This window comes from Mobula hypostoma, chromosome 18 (assembly GCF_963921235.1).
Source record: "Mobula hypostoma chromosome 18, sMobHyp1.1, whole genome shotgun sequence".
Taxonomy (NCBI): domain Eukaryota; kingdom Metazoa; phylum Chordata; class Chondrichthyes; order Myliobatiformes; family Myliobatidae; genus Mobula; species Mobula hypostoma.
In genome coordinates this window covers 21483967-21507520 of record NC_086114.1, presented here as the reverse complement: position 1 = coordinate 21507520, position 23554 = coordinate 21483967, and the positions used below count along the sequence as shown (strand labels likewise).

The following is a 23554-nucleotide window of genomic DNA, read 5'->3' as shown; positions in this document are numbered from 1 at the left end:
CAGGACTCTGGTGTTGAATTGGTAGATTCTTTTGGACTTGTAAATATTAATCCTATTAATAAACCAACCCTCTTTTAGTGCATGTTTTTTAAGGTTAGACAGTATTGTATTAAAACTATTAATAGCCCAACACACTTTTAATAATGTTTTTAATGTTGGTATTATATACATATTCCAGTGAACTGACAAAGTATAAAGGGAATTTGAGAATGAGACCCTTGTGAATTTCAAGGGAATGCATGCAATGTCACCAAGTTAGCCATCAGGATTTCCAAATAGGCAGTGAATTCTCTGAGTTTTACTGAGCTACCATACAACATTCCTGCTTTACCCGTCACCAGTTGTCGTGTCTCATTACTGTGCACTTTATGATTTATTAACAAACTGAAAACTTTTGTCACATTCTTTTGAGAGTTTTTCAGAACCTTAGGACACTGCAAAGACAATACTGCTGATGAAATCATTAAAGTACTGTCACTCTTGTAAAGCAGGAGTTGTGGCAGCCGCAATCAGGATTTACAATGGACAGGAAATCTGCTAGTGTGATGTTGATAGATAAATATTGGCCAATGCAATGGGAGTAATCTCTCCTGCTCTTCAAAATGGTGCCATGGAGTCTTTTGCAACAAGGTAAACTGGATTTCATCTTGATGTCTTATAAATCAAAAGTACAGGGTGATGTTCAAAGGTTCATTTATTATCAATGTATTTATGCAGTATACAACTCTGAGATTCTTCTTCTCCAGATAGCCACGAAACAAATAAAACCATGGAGGTCAGTTCAGAGAGAAACGGCAAACCCACCCATCGCACCCCCCGCACATAAAGAATGGCAATATGATCATCACACCCCCCCCCACATGAAGTGCAACAAGAATATTGGCCCCCAGATGCCCCCTCCCCACACAAAGAAGCTGACAGAAACGCGGCAATAACGTCGACCCCCCACACAAAATGTCACAAGAACATCAACCCCTAATTCCCCTTCCCCTGTACAAAAAAAAATGAGTGGGTGAAAACGCAGAATATGAAAAACTGTAAGACTGGAAAGAAGTCCATAGTGCATACGTGATGTGTCTGAAATCTCTACAACAGATGTTAAAGTATTGAATGGATTTTGCTTATTAAGGAAAGAACTTTTGTTGTTAAATAAAATTCAATGCATGTCCAGATTGGCATTCAGTTCAACAGCCTCTGATTTATGCAGCATTCCCATTATTTTAAAGGCTTCAGTGCTGTTTCCGGAGCTCTGTTTTGTTTCTTGTTCCACAATGGGATTCTTCCGGGTTCACATTTCTCTAAGCATGTCCTTGAGAATGAAAAATCAGGGAAAAAAAGGCAGATACTGGAAATTAGAAATAAAACTGAAAATCTGGATCCATTCAGCTAGTTGGGCAGAAAAGTAGTAAAGTTGAAAATGACGGGTCTTTGACCAGAAACATTGGCTCTGTTTCTCTTTGCACTGTTGGTGTCTGCTCTACCGAGAGCTTCAGAATCTGACTTATCATCACCGACTTACAGGATGTGATTTTTTTTTTGCCGCAGAAGTACTCTGCAGACATAAAATTACAATAAATTACAAAAATAAGCAAATGTTATGTAAAGATTTTTGTACAGAAGTGGTTCCCCATTGTCTTCCTCTGGGTAGTGTCTTTACAAGACAGGTGACCCCAGACATTATCAATACTGTTCAGAGGTTGTCTGCCTGGTGTCAGTGGTTGCATGACCTGGACTTGTGACATGCACCAACTGCTCATATGACCACCCACCACCTGCTCCCTTGGCTTCATGTAACCCTGATCAGGGGGTGGGGGGGACAAAGCAGGTGCTACATCTTGCCCAAGGGTGACCTGCAGGCTTGTGGAGGGAAGGAGAATCTTACATCTCCCTTGGTAGAGACCTATCTCCACCCTGCCACTATTGACATCAAATAGAATCTCCACAGCCTAAAGATTCAATTTCAAGGACTCTGCAGCTTACGTCTCAGTATTATTTATTTACTTATTTATTACTTCCACAGTTTGTCTTTTACATATTGGTGGTTTGTTGGACTTCGTTATGTATAGATTTTTGTAAGTTCTAATGTATTTCTTTATTTTCCTATAAGGCCTGCAATAACGTGAATCTCAAGGTAATATATGGTGACGTATATGTCATCATTATCATCATGTGCTGTGTCATATGACATGGGTGATCATGGTCTAGACCATGATTGTTCTGGGCAAATTTTTTCTACAGAAGTGGTTTCCCATTGCCGCCTTCTGGGCAGTGTTTTTACAGGACGGGTGACCCCAGCCATTATCAATACTCTTCAGAGATTGTCTGCCTGGTATCAGTAGATGTATAACTAGGACTTGTGATATACACCAGCTGCTCATATGAGCATCCACCATCTGCTCCCATGGTTTCACCCTGATCATGGGGCTGATCAGGAGCTACATCTTGGCCAGGGTGACCTACAGGCTAGCAGAGGAAAGGAGTGCATTACATCTTCTTTGGAAGAGCTGTATCTCCGCCCCACTATTGTGACATATACTTTGATAATAAACTTGCTTTGAACTTTGGATTCTGCAGTTGTGTAGAAATGCACCGAGGATCTGTTCCTGAAATAAAAGTGACCAACACCCAGGGCAAGATGGAGCATTGCTCTGTGATACTCAAGGACAATGATGCAACTCCTTTCATTCTGAGCCCTGCTGCTCAGAAGGGAAGTGAGAAAACACCTCCTCAAGCAGTGAGTGGTACAATTCAACTTCTACTGTGACTAGCAGTAGGAGCACACCCAGTTAATCATACACATATCTAAACGGAATCATGGCCACATTTGCCAAAAGGACAGATAAAGTGACTTCTGAGTTTAGGATGATGTTGATCTGAATATGTTTGAAGAATAATTTAAGTAATTTGCAGAGCAGACTCAATGGGCCGAATGACCTAATTTGCTCCTGTGTCTAATGTCTAATGGAAATTATGTTACTATCACCCAGGGTTGTGAATGTTGTTATTTTCTTATATACAGAGAACGAGGCCATTTGGTCCATCAAGCATGTCTATATCTGTCCGAGTAATTAATTCCCTCCCTCCAATCTAGTTCACTATATTCAACCTTTTCTCACCATCAAGTCTCGATCCATCCCAGGGGGACTTTACAGTGACTAACTAAACGCATTGAGCAGCACGTTTTTGGGATGTGGGAGGAAATTGTATCTTGGGGAGACCACTGCCCAGACAGCACCGGAAGTTAGGATTGAACCTGGGTTACTGTGAGGCAGCAGCATTGCAGGTCGCACTACTTTATTTAATGAACATCTATCTTTTCAGTACCCTCCATGCTTAAAGCTGTAAATTAGAGAAGTCCTGAAAGGCATGTGAAATACAATATATAAATGTACATTTTACTGATTTCATGTTATTCCAAAAGTTTCTTTTGGTAGGAAGTGATATTTTGCTGTAATGTTATTTTGTGTCCACAGCGTATCATTGTTAATTGTAATAGCAAAGTATGATAAACAAAGTGCAAAATAACTTTGAAAGGGAATTGAAGATAATTTTCAGAAACAACAACCCTTCCAATTGCGGGTGGTCTTATCCATGTTTGGCAGGTCACAACCTGTACTAAAATGGAACAAGATGCTGCCTGGACATGTTAAGGCATCACAATGTTTTCTGCAAAACATTCCGTTTTATTTGAAAAGGACAGGAAGCGTGTTGACCATGTGTCAGTTGAGAAACAGGAACGAGGGCATGGTTGAGGCCTGCTATCATGTCCTCTGCGGGCTGAGATAGCTAGTGATTTAAGAGCAACAAAATCCTGAAAACAATAGGAGGATGAGTGAAAATAGCTCCCCTATCAGAACAGGCTCATTGGTTCCTCATCTCCGTAAGCAACCCAGGTCAAGGCTGAAGCCTCACATCCAGTTCCCCCTTTCCTGAAGCCAGATAAGGAGTCTACCAAAGAGATAAAACCACCCAGATAGAATGTGGAACAACCAGTCACTTAGGAAGCTGAAGGAGAATCTAGCGTTAACTCTGCGATGGAAACGAGAACAATGTTGTCCCTAATTCTGCTGGGTTTAACTCTCTCCACTATGCCTCAAACCTCACTTTCATTAGGTAAGTCAGTGGGAAAAACAATTTCGCCAGTGTCCACTTTAACCAGAATCTTCAATACAATAGGGATCTAAGATAGTTCCAAAAAACTAAGGATGAATGAACACTTTCCGGAAAGATTTTTCCATCTGAGAATGTAATGACTCTAAATTATACTAAGTTCTGTTTCTTGGGTTCCTGTTTTCTTTCCATGAATAGATAAAGGTTTATGTTTTTGTGAAGTGCCTCTGAGTGAAGGATTGGTATTGATCTGAACTTCTCCCCATTCATTCTGACCTACTGCTCTACAGGTAACTGAATGGGGAGGACATTTCTGGCACTCTGGACACGTGTATTGGAAAACACAGACAGTGTTACCTGGATGATAAATTGGCTAGCAATCTTCCCTTTGGAGATGGAAGCTCACAGCTTCTATCTGAAACTGGAACTCAAAAACATCAGCTTCATTTGCACCTGTGCTGAGGAAGTGCTCTATTGTTGAACAGCAATGTTAATCTTAAACAAACTGCTGGTGATTAGAGGAGTTTTCTTGGTATTCTGCTCAATATTTACTCCTTAGTCAATTAAAGGGTATTTAATGACAAGCTGTATTAATAATAGTGGGATGTGATGATGTATAACTGGCAACAGAGTTCTTTCCATTGATACTTAATGCATTTTTCCCCACTTCAAATCATTTAAACCTCTATTTCAGGTACCACATTGGCTCTGTTGGTTATTGGAATATTTATTGTGCTGTAGATGTACAAATCTTGGTTAATTTTACAATATTCCCAAAGTTTCATAGAATAAGTAATTCTACCCTCTATCTATTCCTCATTAGTTTTCATTTTTTAATTTTTATTGATGTCTTGTGATCCTGACCTAATAATTTATAATCTTATTGAAGTTCTTCTCACTCTCCATCCACCTCCAATCAAGCTGGATATCCTAGACACAAGAGGTACTGCAGACACTGGAAATCTAGCGCAATACACACAATGTGCTGGAAGAGCTCAGCAGGTCAGGCAGCACCTTCCCTAGACGCTGCCTGACCTGCTGAGTTCCTCCAGCATTTTGTGTGTATTGCTTTGGATTTCCAGCATCTGCAGAATCACTCGTGTTTGCTCTTTGCTTGAGATTTTGAATTTATACCTTTGTAGGTGGATGTACTGTGAAAGATTCTGAAGGATGTTTCATAAAGACCAGGTATATCTGATTACTTGGGCAATTGTTGCTGTCATCCCGTACAACCAAAAGTGAATAACAAATACATCAACTATGGCTGTCCGATGGACATTGTTGTATGAAAATATGTTACTGAATTGATATGAAGGGAAGTAATTTTCTTTAGGAATTTCCTTAGAGATTAAAAACTCTGCCTGAGATGCATACCTTTCTTTAACTCTCAGTTCAACCCTTCAAGCGGACAACAAGATGAGTCGTGTTTATTGTCTGTGTTCGATAGTTCTCCATAGGGTATTTAAACAATATTTGTATGCTCTGAAACACATCCTTGTTACATGTGGAGCTTTTCTATATAAGACATTGCACTGGATGGCACACAGTTAACCCTCTGGACTCTGTCCAGCTTTTTATTGCACACTTTGTCGTTCATGGACTTTCAATCCCCACACTCTCTGCCTCCCTATCTCTCCTTCCCCTTTCTCAAGCATCTGCTCATCAGACCAACAAGTTTTCTATTCTATCCTTGTTTTTCTTAAGAGTCATAGAACACCACAGCACAGTAACAAGCCCTTCGGCCCATCTAGTCCGTGCCGGACTATTATTTTGACTAGTTCTATTGACCCTCCATACCCCTCCCATCCCTGTTATGCTGTCGCTCAGTATCTCTTCTCCTGCTCAATTTTGGCTCCAGTACAAAAATTAGAGAGAGAGTCTGAATGCCTGCGTAAGTTCAATTTGGGACTGCCATTGCTACCGTGCTTACTGAGTGCATGATTCTCCAGCAGCATTGTTGGATCCCTGCTCAGCGTACATCAGCTTGAACGAACCTTGGAGAAACACAGAACATCACATCAACGTCTCACACGGCACGCCCATGTGCGACAACCACATGGACGGGGAATGGTACCGCTTCACCGGCATGGCGGGCGACGCCATGCCCAACTTCTGCATCCAGGAGAACCTCTGCGGCACTCACGCTCCCATCTGGCTGAACGGCACCCACCCTACCCAGTCCGATGGCATTGTGTCGGTGCAGGCTTGTGCCAGCTTCAATGATAACTGCTGCCTGTGGAGCACCACCGTGGACGTGAAGGCTTGCCCAGGAGGATACTACGTCTACCGGCTGCCAAAGCCCACTGTCTGTTTCCACGTGTACTGTGGACGTAAGTACCGAACTCCCTCACGTCTCCTGCAAAACCTTGCCCCTAGTGAAACTATGTAAAGCTCTGGCTGGCTGCATTTAGAATATTGTGAGCTGTTCTGATTGTCCTCATTGCTAGAAGGATGTTGGAGGCTTTAGAGGGATATAGAGAAAATTTGCCTGGATTAGAGGGTATAACTCCACCAACCCTGCAACCTTCCAAAAAACACCCTCGGGCAATTAAAACACAAATTTTACACCACCTTAAAAGTTTCCGAACCCGGCAGTTAATCTGATCAACCATTCTATTTAGCCCGTCAGTGCATTGCATTGTAGAAACATTAAACCAGTTTTTATAATCCTGTTACATTGTAAATACATACTGGTTTTTAAAACTTATGCATATTTTATTCCACATCTGTACTTTAGCCTCTAAGTGTATTTTTGTATAATCTCTTCCTCCTTATATTTGTTGAATGTTATTGTTTTTGTTGCATTTTACACCTTGACCACCACACCACAGCAAGTTCCTAATTCATGCAAATATATGTGGTGAATAAAGTTGATCGTTGATTAGCTTTAAGGAGAGTTTGGACACACAATTCAGTTGTTTTCTGTGGAGAGGCTAAGGGAAGACTTGATAGAAGGTTATAAAATTATGTACAATTTCATTAGTGTATTCAGCCAGAATCTTACTCTCGGGGTAGAATGATCGAATAGTAAAGGACAAGCACTTAAGATGAGAGGGAGAAAGTTGAAAGGAGATGTGTGGGGGAAGGTTTCTTTACACAGTGAGTGGTGGATGTTGGACAGACTGCTAGAGGAGGTGGTGAAAGCAGATGTGATGGTGGTGTTTACGATGCTTTTACGATGTAAATAAATATGGAGTATAGGGATCAATTGCAGGAACAAATTTGGTTTGACTTGATAGAGGTTTATAAGATTGTGTGTGGCACGTGACCAAGTGGTTAAGGTGTTGGTCTAGTGATCCAAAGGTTGCTAGTTCGAGCCTCAGCTAAGGCAGCATGTTGTGTCCTTGAGCAGGGCACTTAATCACACACTGCTCTGCGACGACACCGGTGCCAGGCTGTATGGGTCCTAGTGCCCTTCCCTTTGACAACATCAGTGGCCTAGAGAGGGGAGACTTGCAGCATGGGCAACTGCTGGTCTTCCATACAACCTTGCCCAGACCTCAGTCAACATCGAAATCGATGGGCAGCTGAAGAAGATAAGACGATACAAGGAAAAGATCAGGTAGGTGGGTGGGTGGGAGGGAGGAAAGGGGCTTGCTTTGCTGTTATTGTTTTGTGTTGTTCTGCTGAACATTGTGAACATGCTATGTTGGCATCAGAAAGTGAAGCGACACCTGCAGGTTTAGGTTGTGTTGGTTGTTAATGCAAACTTTCGGCTTCAATGTACAAGTGATAAATAAATGAATCTAAATCTGAATCTGAGATAGAGTGGACAGCTGGCAGCATTTTCCCAACACAGAAATGGCTAATAAAGAGGGCATACGGTGATTGGAGGAAAGTATAGGGGGGATGTCAGAGGTATGTTTTTTGCACAGGGAGTGGTGGGTGCGTGGAACGCACTGCCAGGGGTGTTGGTAGAGGTAGACACCTTAAGGGACATTAGTATGCACGTGGATCAAATGTGGAGGGCTATGTGGGGAGTGAAGGGTTAGAATGATCTTGGAATGGGTTTAGAGGGCAGTACAACATTGTGGGCCGAAGGGCCTGTGCTCTACTATTCCATGTTTTATGTTCTAAGAAGTTGTTTAGTTTAATTTTGAGTATTGTTTGGCATGGAAATTTTGAGCTGAAGGGTTCGATCCTGTACTGTACTGTTCTATATTTGGTGAAGCTACAGATGTCAACTCTCCCAGATGACCCTTTGACCACTGCTTCGTTGCCTCCGGCCATCAGCCATTGCTGGTCTCCAGGCTCAGTTTGACCCTCCCACCCTCCACACCCAGACTCTTTCACTGAGTTGGAGAAATAAATGGGAGGGAAAGAATCCAAATGACCATGGCTGATAACACCCATCTCCCAGCTCTCAGTCCCATGGACATCCTGCAGGTTATGGATCTTCTAATGCTTTCAGAGAGCTCCAGACCCTGAACTCTCAGTGAAATAATACTTTCCTGTAATTTTCATACCATAATTTAGCTGCCTTTCTGAACCCATGAATACTACCTCACTAATTTGCTCCCGTTGTACACTGTTTCTATTTTATATATTCTTATTACGATATATTGTGAATTTATTCTCTTGCACTGGACTGTTGCTGCAAAACAACGAATTTAACGGCATGTGTCAGTGGTAATAAACCTGATTGTAATGACGGAAATTAATCCTCTCTGAGGAAGTCTCTCATCATTTTAGTTCCAGTGAAAGCACCCATGGCCTAGACACCCTCTCCTCATAACCATCTCAGTAACATTTCCAGAGTTGCACCGGGTCTGACTGTGTTGTGTTGCCATCATGCAATTGGAATTCAGGCAGGGCAGAAGAGAGGGACCTTTCACCCCTCACCCTTGATCACTGGTGCAAACCAATCACTAATCAATGATCTTCCTCTTACTTCAGATTCAGATTTACTTATCACATGTACATCGAAAAATACAGTGAAACATGCAGTTTGTGTTAGCAACCAACACAATGTTATCACACATCCTGGCGACAACATAACGTGCAGAATGTTCAACAGAACAACACGAGACAACAGCAGCAAAACAAGCCCCTTTGCCATCCTCTCACCCCCTCACACACACAGGCCTCCAGCCCCAGGATAGGCCACTTCCAGGCCTCCAGTCCTTAGCCCCAGATTCTCAAACCTGCAAACGTTGGGCCTCTAACCTCCACCCTCTGGCTCAGACTCCCAGACTTTCCAGGCATCGGGCCTCCCAATACTAGTCGGGACTCTGAAGCAGAACAAAATGGTCAGAAGAGGACTGACCATTGTCTCACTGCCCAGAACAGAACAGCCACGATCATATTGAATGACAGAGCTGGTTTAAGAAGGTGAGCAGCTGACTCCTGTTCCTATTTTCTTTGGTTCTTGTCTTCTTACACCAATAGCTCTGAAAATTCCAACCCTTTCCTGCTCATTTTCGCACAAAATTCCTGCTTTTATGATGTTTCCTCGCATTTATTCCATACTAATGCCTCAATAATTGTGGGTGACAACACTGGCAGCACTGTTGTTAAATGTCACTTGTCATGACCTCCCGCCTACTTTTCATGACCTCCTTTTGACACAGCTAAACCAACTCTGTCCATTCTCCATTCCCACATTTCCAGCAGGAATTTTGGCTGATAGTTTCTCTCCCTGGACCACTGAATGAGAAGAGAGAAAGAGGATTGTGGAGATGGGTAAACTGCTAATAGTTATGACTATGTAGAAGTGGATTATTTTCAATCATGGGAACTTAGTGGCTAAACTTTTAAATGCCCTCATAAACCTGTAATGTTTATGAATTTACAGAGCCTGATATTAAAAAGAGGCAATTTGGCTCAAAAGGCCCATGCTAGACCTGTGCTCCATCTGAGCTCTGTCTCATCCTTTATGAGGGGTTATTGATAAGTTCGTGGCCTAAGGCAGAAGGAGTCAATTTTAGAAAACCTAGCACATTTATTTTTCAACATAGTCCCCTCCTACATTTACACACTTAGTCTAGCGGTCGTGGAGCATACGGGTCCCGTCTTTGTAGAAGTCGGCGTCTTGGGCCTCCAGAAAGTGGTCCACAACAGGGGTGATTGATAAGTTCGTGGCCTAAGGTGGAAGGAGATGAGTTATACAGCTCTCGCTACATGCACGTGCAGTTCAACTCTTTGAGTATTATGCAGAAGGTTTGAAGTTAATAACTCACCTCCTTCTACCTTAGGCCTCGAACTTATCAATCACCCCTGCTGCGGACCGCTTTCTGGAGGTCCAAGACGCTGACTTCTACAAAGAAGGGATCCGTGTGCTCCACGACTGCTGGACTAAGTGTGTAAATGTAGGAGGGGACTATGTTGAAAAATAAATATGGTAGGTTTTCTAAAATTGACTTCTCCTACCTTAGGCCACAAACTTATCAATCACCTCTCGTCTAACCCTCCTCCTACTTTAAGGTTGCCCAGAACATGTTTGACAACTCAGGCCACTTGGGCCAAACTCTTTTGTTTTGTCGTGCTAGTCACCAGGACCTTTTCCCGCCAACTTTTCATGACCCCCCACTGACAGTGCAGTAGCTCAACCAATCATTTCCCGCACTAAGCACGTGGTCCTTTTACCCATGTTACCTCAAACTGAGCACGTCCTTTCTCTTTTGCAGATTTCTATGATATATGTGATCATGTGGATTGTGGAGCACACTGTGTAGGCGAGAGGGAATGTCAGTGCACCCCAGGCACTATCCTCGGACCAGACGGCCAGACTTGCCTAGGTAACGATTGATGGATTGGGGCGTAGAATTGTTTTTTTTCCCTTTTATTTTTCTTGTAGTTTAATTTTCCTATACTTATAATTTATATAATTAGCTATACATGTGTAATTGTTCAGTAATATTTCTAGTAGTCGTGGCATAGCTGATTCTGTATTTTCTAGAAGCTTCTCATTTTTTCTACAGCAGATGTCACACCACTTGAATCTGGCTGTTTTATCACTGGGACATTGTTACCTCTAGTCTGAGGATCAGACGGCCACGATTTCTCTAATCTTTGTCTTCTTTCTTTCTTTGTTCTTCATTCTTTGTTCCCACAACCAGTGGACTCACTTACAGGCACTATTCATCTCATCGAAATCTCAATATTTATTGCTACTTTATTATTATTATTATTATTATGATTATTCATTCTTGTATTTGCACGGTTCGTTGCCTTTTGCACACTGTTTGAATGCCCAAGTTGGTGTGGTCTTTCATTATTCTGTTACAGTTATTATTCTATAGATATATTGAGTATGCCCTCAGGAAAATGAATCTATGGGTTGTATATGGTGACATATACTGTACGTACTTCGATAATAAATTTACTTTGAACTTTGAGCTTCCTATAACACTTAATAAAATGGATGCTTTATGCCTCACTTTTGACATCCAAACATCTGACTTGCAACAGCACCAGGATCCAACAGAACTTCAAAAGGAGGGAAATGGGAGAATGATCTTAAAATGCTCATTGATGCTGGTATGAATTTATCTACAGGTGGGGTCATTTCTTTAAAAACGTTCAAAAATTGCTTGACTACTGGTTTTAAAACGTCATAAAAACAACTCTTGATGAGTTTCTGAAGGTGCTGATGTTAAGGGTGGGCAATTCATAACAGGGCATCCCAGTTAAAGAATAGTTCAGATTTTATACACGTCCTTGTCAGTTTTGCCTAATGCACAGAAGTTACTCAATATGGCAACTGTACCTCGATAGTATTGTGATGATTGGCATCAAAAACACAAAGAAAGAACAATTACTAAAAGTAGAAAGAGAGAGGAAGCCAGTTTGGCTGTTCATAGGAAGGAAGATGTATAAAATATATCAGGCTCTTGCATTTAATAATAATTAATAATATTATCCTAGACTGTTTCAAGGACTCTGTGGTTTGATGTTTAACATTCTGTGTGCTATTCACTTGTTTGCACGATTTGGGTATTTTTTGCGCATTGGATCTTTGATGTTTTCTATAGAACGGGTTACATGGTGTTTCTTTGTTTTGTGGCTGTCTGCAGGAAGACAAATCTCAGGGCTGTATATTACATGCATATTTGATAATAAATGTACTTTGAATCTTTGAATCTTACGGGGGTTCGTTTGTATGGTAGCTCTAAAGCAGGCATTCGTAACCCAGGCATGGTCTATACAAGAGAGCAGCATGATTTCCCTCACTGGCCTTAAATCTCTTCATGAGTCTTCCTCCTCCCCGCCTCATCTAAACCGAACTATGTATGATATTATTTCTTTCTCCCTCCTGTGATTATCTAGCTTTGTCATAAAATCCATCTGAGCTGATGGTGGGGATATCCCCTGTGCACACATTAGACGCTGCATTAAACAGAGGCTAAAAGTATTTCATTAGCTGCAAAGCATTTTTGAGCTCCCTGCCATCGAACAAATATTCATGCTTCTTCGCACACACAAGATCATAGGATGTAGGTGCAGAATTAACTATTCGGCCCATCAAGTCTGCTCCACCCCTCAATCATGGCTGATTTATTATCCCTCTTATCATCGTCGAATATTTCAAGTCATTTTACCAGGAGTGAGCTAGGTGAGTCAAGTGGCCTTTTTCAGTTGTACAGACACTGATATTCTTTATTACAGTGTTGAATGGTTTGAATAGGAATGGTTTCACAGTTTTAGAAGATGATAATATTGGGTCTGTGATGTGTGTAGAGACTGAATGCATTCTGTTTTTATGCTCTGGTGCTGAGATAATGATAGGACAACGAACAGTCAAAGTGAGAGGTACAATACTGTGGTAATTTTATGTATTGTACTGTACTGCTTCCACAAAAAAAAACAAATTTCATGATATAAGTGGGTGATGATAAACCTGAATTTGATGTGGGTCTCTTTTACGGACCGAGAGTGGCAAGGGGGAAGGGAGAGGGGAATCATGGTTGGGTAGAGGGGACAGGAGAGGGGAGGGAGCGGAAAGCATCAGAGATCAGTTTATTGATTCGATAATGATCAATACACCAATTGGTTGGAATCAAATAATCTTGCCTGGTGTCTCAGGGTTGAGTTTGTCTGCAACTGTGCGACCACCACCCCACCCCACCCCACCCCCACCGTCTGCCCCGGCACTCCTTCTCTGCCACCTGTCCCACACCTCTCCTGCGGCATTCCACACTCACCATTCCCAACATCTTTAGCTTCCACCAGATTTACAAACTCACTCACTGCTCCACGTTGACAAATACAGTACTGTTCAAAAGAAGAGCAAGATCCCATGACAGAATAGTTCGAGAACCTGCTTTAGATTTTGGCATGTGTATCAGATAGAACCATTTCTCTTTCTATGAAGTCGTCTCTCCATCCCACGTTGGCTCAGAATTTGTCACCAGATTTCAGGATTGAACTTTCAATAGCAGGAACATTGCCAATGGAATCTCAACTGATTAACCAGCAAATGTGAGAAAATCGGCAGATGCTGGAAATCAAAGCAATGTACCCAAAGTGCTGGAGGAACTCAGCAGGCTAGGCAGCACTGGTGGAAAAGAGTAAACTGTCGACGTTTCAAGCCAAGACCGGTCCTGGTGAATGGTTTCAGCCCGAAATGTCGACAGTTTACTCTTCCATAGATGCTGCCTGGCCTGCTGAGTTCCTCCAGCATTTTGTTTCAGGACTTATTATATACCGTGTGCTCTGACAGTGGATTTATTCTTGTTTGGTTTCATTCTGGGAAAAAGAAAGAGTAAAGCACCAACATACCATTTGGCTGTGTGCCTATTTTGCTGTTCAAAGTCATGACTGATCTTCCACTTGAGCCGTCTATATATATATCCTTTTGCTTCCTCCTCATGGAACATTTTCCAAATTTGAACTGCACCGTCAGCAGTACAGCCTTCCTCTAAGTCATTTATGTAGATTTTGTGAGCATGCAGTATTTCACACTGAAGAATGATCATGTTCAGTGAGGGCGGGTGAGGCGATGCATCGATTAGCTAGCTGAACTCTGAGAAGAGCCTAGGGAGTGGGAGAAATGGCCACCAAGGTTTCTGTATTCTGTCAGCAGATAGCTTTCTGACAGAATCTTTGATATAACTACAAGCTCCATGCAGGACTAGAATAAACAGGGCAGTGACACTCAAGGGAGCTGGAGGAACTCAGCAGGTCAGGCAGCATCTGCGCAGTCAATATTTCGGGTCGAGACCCTGCATAAGGACTGGAAAGAAAGTGGGGAGCTGGCCAGTATGGAAAGTTGGGAGGAAGGTGCTCGATGGGTAACTTTAAACCAGAAAGTGTCTGGGGAGGCTGTAACACTGGTGATGTCAGCATATTAACAAAGGACTGATGAAAGAAGAGGGAGCATGATGAATGAAGTATATTGATTCCAATCAATCTCTGTCAGATTCTGTTTCAGATTTATTTATCACATGTATGTCAAACATTAAAAGCATAGAAAACCTACAGCACAATACAGGCCCTTTGGCCCACAAAGCTGTGCCAAACATGTTCTTACCTTAGAAATTACCTAGAGTTACCCATAGCCCTCCATTTTTCTGAGCTCCATGTACCTGTCCAGGAGTCTCTTAAAAGACCCTATCATAGCCACCTCCACCACCGTCGCCGGCAGCCTATTCCACGCACTCACCACTCTCTGTGTATAAAAAAAAAACTTACCCCTGACATCTCCTCTGTACCTACTTCCAAGCACCTTAAAACTGTGCCCTCTTGTGCTAGCCATCTCAGCTCTGGGAAAAAGCCTCTGACTATCCACATGATCAATGCCTCTTGTCATCTTATTGCCGGCTGGTGGTCTAGTGGATCTGCACCAGACTTTCTGGTTCGAAACCAGCTGGCTCCTTGCACGCTTTCCATCCGTGCTGGGTCGAGCATCAAATTAGCAACTCAGCCTCATTAAAAAAAACAGACAGAATGCTAAAGAAATAGCGAGGTTGCCGTCCGATGCGCCACAGGGCATGGAGAGGGACAACAATATCAAAACGTGCAGTGAAATATGTTGTTTGCATTAACAGGCTACATGCCTAGGGATGTGCTAGAGGCCTGCAACTGTCATCACGCATTGTGGCACCAATGTAGCATGCACATAATGCTTAGCAGAGCAACACAAAGCACAACAAAACAGAACAGAACAAGCAACAAAACAAGCCACATCCCTCCCTCCCACCCACCCACAAAACATGGACAGCTCTCCAAATCTAAGACAGGCCTCCAACTCCAGGAGAGGTCTCCGAGCTTCCAGGTTTCAGCTATCAGGCTTCGACTTAAGGATTTACCATCAGACTTTGGCCACCGATTTTTGGTATCAACCCCTGGGCTAGCCATACCTGGTTTATTTTGTAACTTACCAAAACCCTATGGTTAAACCGGCAAGGGTGCAGAAGAAATTTTTGAGGCTGTTGCCAGGATTAGAGGCTCTATGCTATGGGGAGAGGTTGGCCAGTTGCAAATGTAGGAGAATAAGGTTGACCTTAAAGGAGTTTTTCAAATTAGAAGAGGCATAGATAAGGCGAATGGTACAGTCTCTTCCCCAAGGTCAGAGAGTTCAAAAGCAAGAGTCATAGATTTTGAGTGAGGGGGAAAGATTTAAAAGGAACTTGAGGGGCAACTTTTTCTCTTTGAAGATGATGAGTGTATGGGACAAGCTGCCAGTTTATCAACTGAGTAGGTACAATATATCATTTCAGAAGCATAAAGATAGGTACATGGAGGGGTGGGGCTGTGGGATAAGGGCTGAATGCAGGAAATTGGTACCAGCTGGGTGGGTACTGGGTTCAGCATGGCCAGGTTGAGCTGAGCGGGCACGCATCCATACTGTATTGCTCTAGGACTCTATGTAACCTTCAATTCTACCTCCTCCTCCCCCTGCACCAATGCCCACCCCTGTGCAGATATCAATGAATGTGCAGTCAATAATGGAGGTTGCAGTGAAGATTGCATCAACCTGCAAGGCTCCTTCCGTTGTGAGTGTGGGATTGGAAGAGCACTGAGCAACAACGGAGCGGCCTGTCAAGGTGCGTGAAAGCTCCCGAGCTCCAGAGTTTGGGAGTACTAACAGAAAATATCGTTTCTTACAGAAGAGCCTCCAACCCTGAAACATTAATTTCCCGTTCAGAGCAACAAACAATCTGCTGGAAGAACTCAATGGGTCGAGCAGCAACAGTGCGAGGAAAGGAATTGTTGACTTCTTTGGGTCGAGACATCAGAAATTCCTTTCCTCCCACAGATGCGACTTGATCATCTGTTTCTGAGATACTCAAACCATCTTCTCTGGCACCAATAATCATTTCACAGTCAAAGTCACTGAGGTTACATTTCCTCCCCATTCTGATATTTAGTCTGAACAACAACTAAACCTCTTGACCATGTCTGCATGCTTTAATGCATTGAGCTGCTGCCACATGATTGGCTGGTTAGATATTTGCCAAGAACAGGAGTACCTAATAAAGTAGCCACCGAGTGTACATTCTTTAATAATAAATTTACTTAATTTAATAGATTTAATTAACAATTTGATAATGGCAAGGCAACCTGTTTGAGAGAGACGTTAATTGAGGGATTTGCATTGGCCAGGACCCCTTTGCTCTGAGTCAGTACAGGACAGGTTGGATGATCCCATTTTAGTGCAAGGTGGAATCCCTGCCTGTACAGCACAGCCTCAGTACTGCACTGGATTGCCAGTCTAGATCTTAGAGTCATTAAAAATGTGTGATACAGACAGGGGGTGCTCCTTCTGTCACCAGATCTATAGCCCTGCAGACTATTGCTCCTTGGATGCCCTTCCCTCTTCTAGTCAAGTGTGACCTCCACATTCCTTAGGGGCAGTGAGCTACAGACCCACACCACAATCTGGCTGAATTCACTTTCCTCATTTCCCTCCTCTGCTTTCTATCAAACTCTCTTCTGGTTTTTGACTTTTGATCAAAAGAGGTCCTTCATTTTTATGCCATCCAGGCCTCACATAACTTTATACACACTCCATATTGACTCCCCCGTTCCAAAGAAAACAGCTATAGCTCATCCAATCTTCTCTCACAGCTACAATTTTCCAGTACTCAGAAATCTCTCCCCTACCCTCTCCAGTGTAATCACATCTCTCTCGTAAGATGGTGACCATAATTGCACACAGCACTGAAGCTGTACTCTAACTAGCATTGCCCCCTGCTTTTATTCCGTGCCTCAGCACATGAAAGATAGCATACTATCAACCTTTACCATCAGCGATTGTCTAGTGCTGCAACAATACTAGGACCTATCGACATTTATTCCAAGGTCCTTCTGCTCCTCCACTCAAAACCCTCCCATTTATTTGCTCACCTTGTTTCTTCCCCCAAATGTATTATCTCACACTTCTTGAAACCATATTCTAAACACAAGAAATTCTGCAGATGCTGGAAATCTTGAGCAATGCCCACAACGTCTGTAATAGTTCCAGAAGTCAGGCAGTATCCATGGAGGGAAATAATCAGTTGACGTTTTAGGCCAGGTGAAGGGTCTCAGCCTGAAATGTCGACTGTTTATACCCTTCCATAGATGCTGCCTGACTTGCTAAGTCCTCCAGTATTTTGTGTGCGTTGCTGAAGATTTACGGCATCTGCAGAATCTCTTGCAATGAAGAAATCTTTGGCTGGGGAGAGCAGTGAAGTCAAACAAAAACAGTAGATTTTCTCTGAATTAAGTTCCATGTCCCATTTTCTGGGCAACTGATTAAACCTCAGTCTTTCTCCTTGCCCCTAACTGCACACTTCATCTACAAACTTCCTTATTCTGGCTTCATATTTATATCTAGATAATATAACAAGAAGTAATAGACCAAGTCCATTGGAACCCCATTGTGGGGCCTGCCAATCACAAAAACACTTGTCAATGTTACAACATAGGACAGTACAGGACCAACCCTTCGTCCCACAATGTTGTGCTGAACTAATTAAATAAGTAATCAAATGGCCAACTAAACTAATCTCTTCTCCCCACACAATGTCCATATCCTTCCATTTTCCTCACATTCAAGTGCTTATCTAACGTCTCTTAAATGTCCCTATTGTAGCTGCCTCAACTTCCACCCCAGACAGCACATTCCAGACGTCCACCACTCCGTGTAAAAAAAAACAACTTGCCCCTCACTTCTCCTTCAAAATTACCCTCTCTCACCTTAAATTCATGCCCTTCCATAGATGCTACCTTAACTTGCTGAGCTCCTCCAGTAAATTCAACCCTACAAAAATGATACTGTCTTTCTACTCCATCTATACCTCTCATAATCTTATAACCCTCTATCTGATCGCTCCTCAGCCACCTGCTGCTCCAGAGGAAATAACCCAACTTTGTCCAGCATCAACTTTGTTTTTTCATATTTTGTCCCCAACCTTAGAACTAATTTCAGATACAGTATGTTGCACAACCTTCATGTCCGTGAACTTTTACTCACATGTTGTAACCCTCTGGAGAGGAGACAACAGTGCCCACATTGTGTTGCCTTGCTGCATTAAATGTTTGATGTAATGAAGGTGTTGGAGATTTATTGAGATTTTCTGCAGAGAGGGAGCAGTACTGAGTCGACAGACAAGGCCTATAGATGATGAACATGTGCAGAGGCGTTGTACATTTTCAATGTAAACTAGCAGACGATTCTTTCCATTGAACGATGTTAATTTCTCTACGGCGCAATGTTATTATTGATCTGCAGACATTGTTGGCTGCCACAGCAATAATGGAGGCTGCAGCCACAACTGTGTGCCGACAGAGGAAGCGTATCGCTGTGAGTGTCCCCGTGGACTTATATTATCAGAAGATAATCACACCTGCCAAGGTAACCCCCACCTGCCTCATATTACTTTGTTTTTAATCAGGAAGAGCCCAATAATCTGTGATCTTGCTATGAACTCTATGGATTTTAAGTGTTCAGAACTGTGCAAATCTCGTGATTGTACCATCCAGTTAAATTTTCAAGCTGCAGAAGCTCCATCCTGTCAGGCGGGGCTGAAGATATTTGACCTGAAACGCTGACGAGGATTCTTAGCAAGATTTTCCTTTACACCCAAACCTTTCAGACTCAGACATTCCTTAGAACCTCTGTGTCCCAGCAACACACACAAAATGCTGGAGGATCTGAGCAGGTCAGGCAGCATCTATAAGAGTGAATAAACAGTGGACGATTTGGGCCGAGACCCTTCATCAGGTCTGGTAAGAAAGGGGGAAGGTGGCAGAATAAAAAGCTGGGGGGGGGAGGGGAATGAAGACAAGCTAAAGGGTAATAGGTGAAGCATGGTGGGTGGGAAAGGTAACGGGCTGGAGAAGATGAAATTTTATAGGAGAGGAGAGTGAACCATGGGAGAAAGGAAAGAAATATGTCCCATTTTCAGGAAGTTACTCCCTCTTTCAAAGATTGCAACATTCCTCTGTATGGCACTGATGAATAAAGTAATCATCGAATGGAATCCCTGCACTTGAAGAGACCATTCAACCCATTGAGACAATGGTGACTCCCAGTAGAGCAACCCACTTCATCCCATACTCTTCTCCCTCCCTGTAACCCAGCAAATTACTTTCTCATGGGCTCCGTGCTTCAGTTATGACAAACTTTTCATCTTTTCATCTCCAAAGCACTTCCTAACGTTGGGCAAAAGCCAAACAGAACTCCTTTTGAAATACTGCGAGGGGATATTTCCATCATGTGAGGGGCTTTGATATCAAAGAGCAACTTTATTTGCCGTATAGATTTATATCTCTTGGGAATTTGCTGTGGTATGTTGCTCAGGGCGCAGCACGCTGCAAAAAACAATTAGAAATAATTAAGAATTATATAAAAAGTAAAGTTAGAAGTTAAAGTATGGATATGGAAAAAGGTGCATAATACATAAATAACCAGATGTATTGACATTGTAAGCAATATTATATCAAGAGATTTAAAGTTTTTACAGTGCAGTAACTGAGGTAATTGATGGAGGAATGAAGGGGGAAGCTAACTAGAATGGTTCATCAGATTAACGGCCCGGGGGAAAACATTTTTAAGGCGCCATGGTTTTTTTTTTGTTTTAATAGCCCTCTAGCACTTTCCAGAAAGGAGCTTTTAATTTTACAATGGCTAGTCTGAATGGTATTACCTCCAATAATGCAACACCCCTAAGCAATGTGGTGAGATACCAACTCACCCTCGGAGCTATTTCATGTGTTGCGAGTGTATGATATGTAACAGTATTTAGGAAATACTATTTATAAAACAATATTTATAATATAGTGGCGCAGCTCCAGAGAAACAGGTTTACTCCCGACCCTCAGTGCTCCCTGTGCGAAGTTTTTATCGTCTCTCTCTGACCACGTGGGTTTCCTCTGGTTTCTCCGTTGGCCTAACGTATCTCAAACTTGTGTGGCTTTGTAGGTTAATTGGCCACTGCCCATTTTGTAAGTGAGTGGCTGAATTTGGGGGAGCTGGTGGGAGTGTAGGGAGACTAAAGTGGGCCTAGTGTAAGGGATTAGGATTATTAGTGATCGCCTGATGGTCAACATGGACTCACTGGGCCGAAGGGCCTGTTTCCCTACTGTATGGCTCTATAATCCCATAATATCTTCTTCTTAAGACCATCAGCCCTATTGTGGCATCAGCAGCTTGCCAGAGTCCTCTCTCAAAGGCTGGCAACGGCAGCTCGCCAGAGTCATCTGTCCTACGCCAGTCTTTCAAGTTTATATATTTTGTTTATTTCACGAAACAGCGTGGGGAAGCCCTTCCGGTCCATCAATCTACGGTGCCCTAGCAACCCTAACCTAGTCACGGGACCATTTACAATGACCAATTAACTTGCCTGGTATCTCTTTGCACAGTGGGAGGGAACTGGAGCACCCGGGGGAAACCCATGCATTCCACGGGGAGGACGCACAGAGACTCCTTACAGAGTGATGCTGGAATTGAACTCCAAACTCCGGAACACCTTGAGCTGTAATAGTGTCATGCTAATGGCTACCCAAGTTGTACGTAGGTGTAGCAAATCTTCTATGTCGTCTAGGCAAAGATCATTCCTCTCCCAGAGATTTTGGAGCTTCCTTTGGCATTTGTCGTTCTGGGTTTTTAAGGGTTGGGTTGATAGCCCCATGTCTAAACTTCATGATTTCACAGCAGAGCTTGGGACCATCCATGGCGGAGTTAACCCCATAATACAACTGGATAATAATGATGTGAGACACATTATTTGTTTATTTATCGTGATGCAGCGGGGAACAGGCCCTTCCAGCTCATCAACCTCTGCCATCCATCAACCCCCCTATTTAACTGCAGCCTAATTACGGGACAATTTACAGTGACCAGCAACCCCCTATTTAACCCCGCCTAATCATGGGTCAATTTACAGTGACCAGTTAACCCCTTATCTAACTCCAGCCTAATCACGGGACAATTTACAGTGACCAGTTAACCCGCCAATCAATATGTCTTTGGACTGAGAGGAAACCCACGTGGTTATGGGGAGAATGTACAACCTCCTTCATAGACTGTAGCGGTAACTGAACTCGGGTTGCCTGTATTGTAAAGCATTGTGCTCACCATGACACGACCACGTAATGTTTCCATTAAATGGAAGAGACCATTCCATCCAACGGAATGAGGGTCACAGTTCTCCATTGTTAAACAGGGACCTTAAATTGCCTCGGATTATAAAACGTGAGGGAGAGAGAAACATGACCCCTATACAAACGTCCAATACCATAGACTCTGAAACCCTGGATTCAAACCAATTGAATAGATGCATTTGGGATCATTCCCAAAACAAAATAAATCTAAATACTTAAGTAGCTCTTTCAAATCTCCATTTTGTCCTCTCTGTTCTAAAGAGAATATTTCCGGTTTCTCTGTCCTATCTGTCCAAAGATATATCCCAAAAAGGAAACCCTCATTAATCTCTTCTGTAATTTGAGACCAGGCTTCAAACCTGGCAGGTGTACCTTCTAATGCTTGCACTTAGAGGGGACCAAGCTTCCCTTTTCAGTTTGAACCATTTAAAGCACCCATTCAGAGGCAGAGATCTTTGCCTTACTTGGAATCAAGCCAACCTAATGAAATGGGTTTTAGGTGCTCCCTGCTTAAAATTTTGTTCTACACCACACACCGTACTCTAATCCCTTGACTTTACACTTTGTGGTCTCTTTCTGTGCTAGTGCCTGTACAGTGCAAGTCAGAGTCGATCGAAGTGGCTGTACCCAAGGATCTGGTTGGTGGTTTGGAACTGTACCTCTTGAATGCATCGTGCAAAGCACTTTCCAACGGGACTCACTTCAACATTAACTTCAATCTCAAAAGCTGTGGCACAGCTGTTGAGGTAACAATGTGAAATAAATCAACATTGCAGGAGAAAGACCATAAGATCATAAGCCTTAGGAGCTGAATTAGGCCATTCGGCCCATTGAGTCTGCTCCGCTATTACATCATGGCTGATTTGTTATCTCTTTCAACCCCATTCTCCTGCCTTCTCCTCATAACCTTTGATGCCACTACAAACCAAGAATCTATCAACCTCCACTTTAAACATAACCAATGACTTGGCCTCCACACCCAACTGTGGCAAGGAACTTCACAGATTTACCACTCTCTGGCTAAAGAAATTCCTCCTCGTCTCTTTTGTAAAGGGATGTCCTTGTTTCCTGAGGCTGTGTCCTCTGGTCCTAGACTCACGCATCATAGGAAACTTCCTCTCCGCGTCCACTTTAACGAGACTTTCCAATATTTGATAGGCTTTAATGTGAATGTTTTGGGAATAATCTGGAAGCTGACTTGTATTTAAATCTTTGTACCACTTACTTCTCCACTAATTCCATCCTAAGTTAACTTCCAAATCCCACACTATGGGCACTGATGTGGGAGATCAATTTAGATTGCAGCATAGTTGGACTGGTTGCACAGACAGAGAAAGGCGGAATGGTGACACAGCTGGTAGAATTGGTACTTCACAGCTCCAGTGACCAGGAGGGACGTTGAGGTTTTGGAGAGGGCGCAGAAGAGGTTTCCCAGGATGCTGCCTGGCTTCGTGGGCATGTGCTTTCATGAGAGACTGGACTAACTTGGGTTGTTTTCTTTGGAGTGTCAGAGGCTGAGAGGAGATCTGAAAGAGGTTTGTAAGATTATGAGAGGCATAGATAGCCAGGGAATATCCTTTCCCCCAGGGGAGAAATGTCAAGTACCAGAGACCATGCATTGAAGGTGAAAGGTTCAAAGGGGGTGTGAGGGGGTAAGCTTTTTACTCAGAGAATGGTGGACACCTGGAATGTGCTGCCTGGTGTGGTGGTGGTTGAGACAAACACATTAGTGGCTTTTAAGAGACGTTTAGATAGGCACATGGATATGAGGAAGATGGAAGGATATGGACATTGTGTAGGTAGGAAGGAGTAGTTTTTAGGTGTTTTTTTGATTTATTTTCTAGCTGGTTTGGCACAACATTGTGGACCAAAAGGCCTGTTCCTGAGCTGTACTGTTCTATGTCCTATGTGC

General features: G+C 42.9%; 1 protein-coding gene across 2 annotated transcripts in view; it reads left to right on the top strand.

Moving 5' to 3' along the window:
* The first annotated feature begins 3982 nt into the window (after positions 1-3982).
* oit3 (oncoprotein induced transcript 3) overlaps positions 3983-23554 on the top strand; it is a 32058-nt gene continuing 12486 nt past the window's right edge. Inside the window, exons 1-6 of one of the 2 annotated variants that reach the window (XM_063070557.1) lie at positions 3983-4113; positions 6060-6440; positions 10737-10847; positions 15975-16097; positions 18770-18892; positions 22228-22388. In XM_063070557.1, the coding sequence (XP_062926627.1) occupies positions 4035-4113; positions 6060-6440; positions 10737-10847; positions 15975-16097; positions 18770-18892; positions 22228-22388 (978 nt within the window). In that variant the 5' untranslated portion in view covers positions 3983-4034. The remainder of the gene's footprint in view (positions 4114-6059; positions 6441-10736; positions 10848-15974; positions 16098-18769; positions 18893-22227; positions 22389-23554) is intronic. The other variant, XM_063070558.1, reaches the window with a different exon arrangement.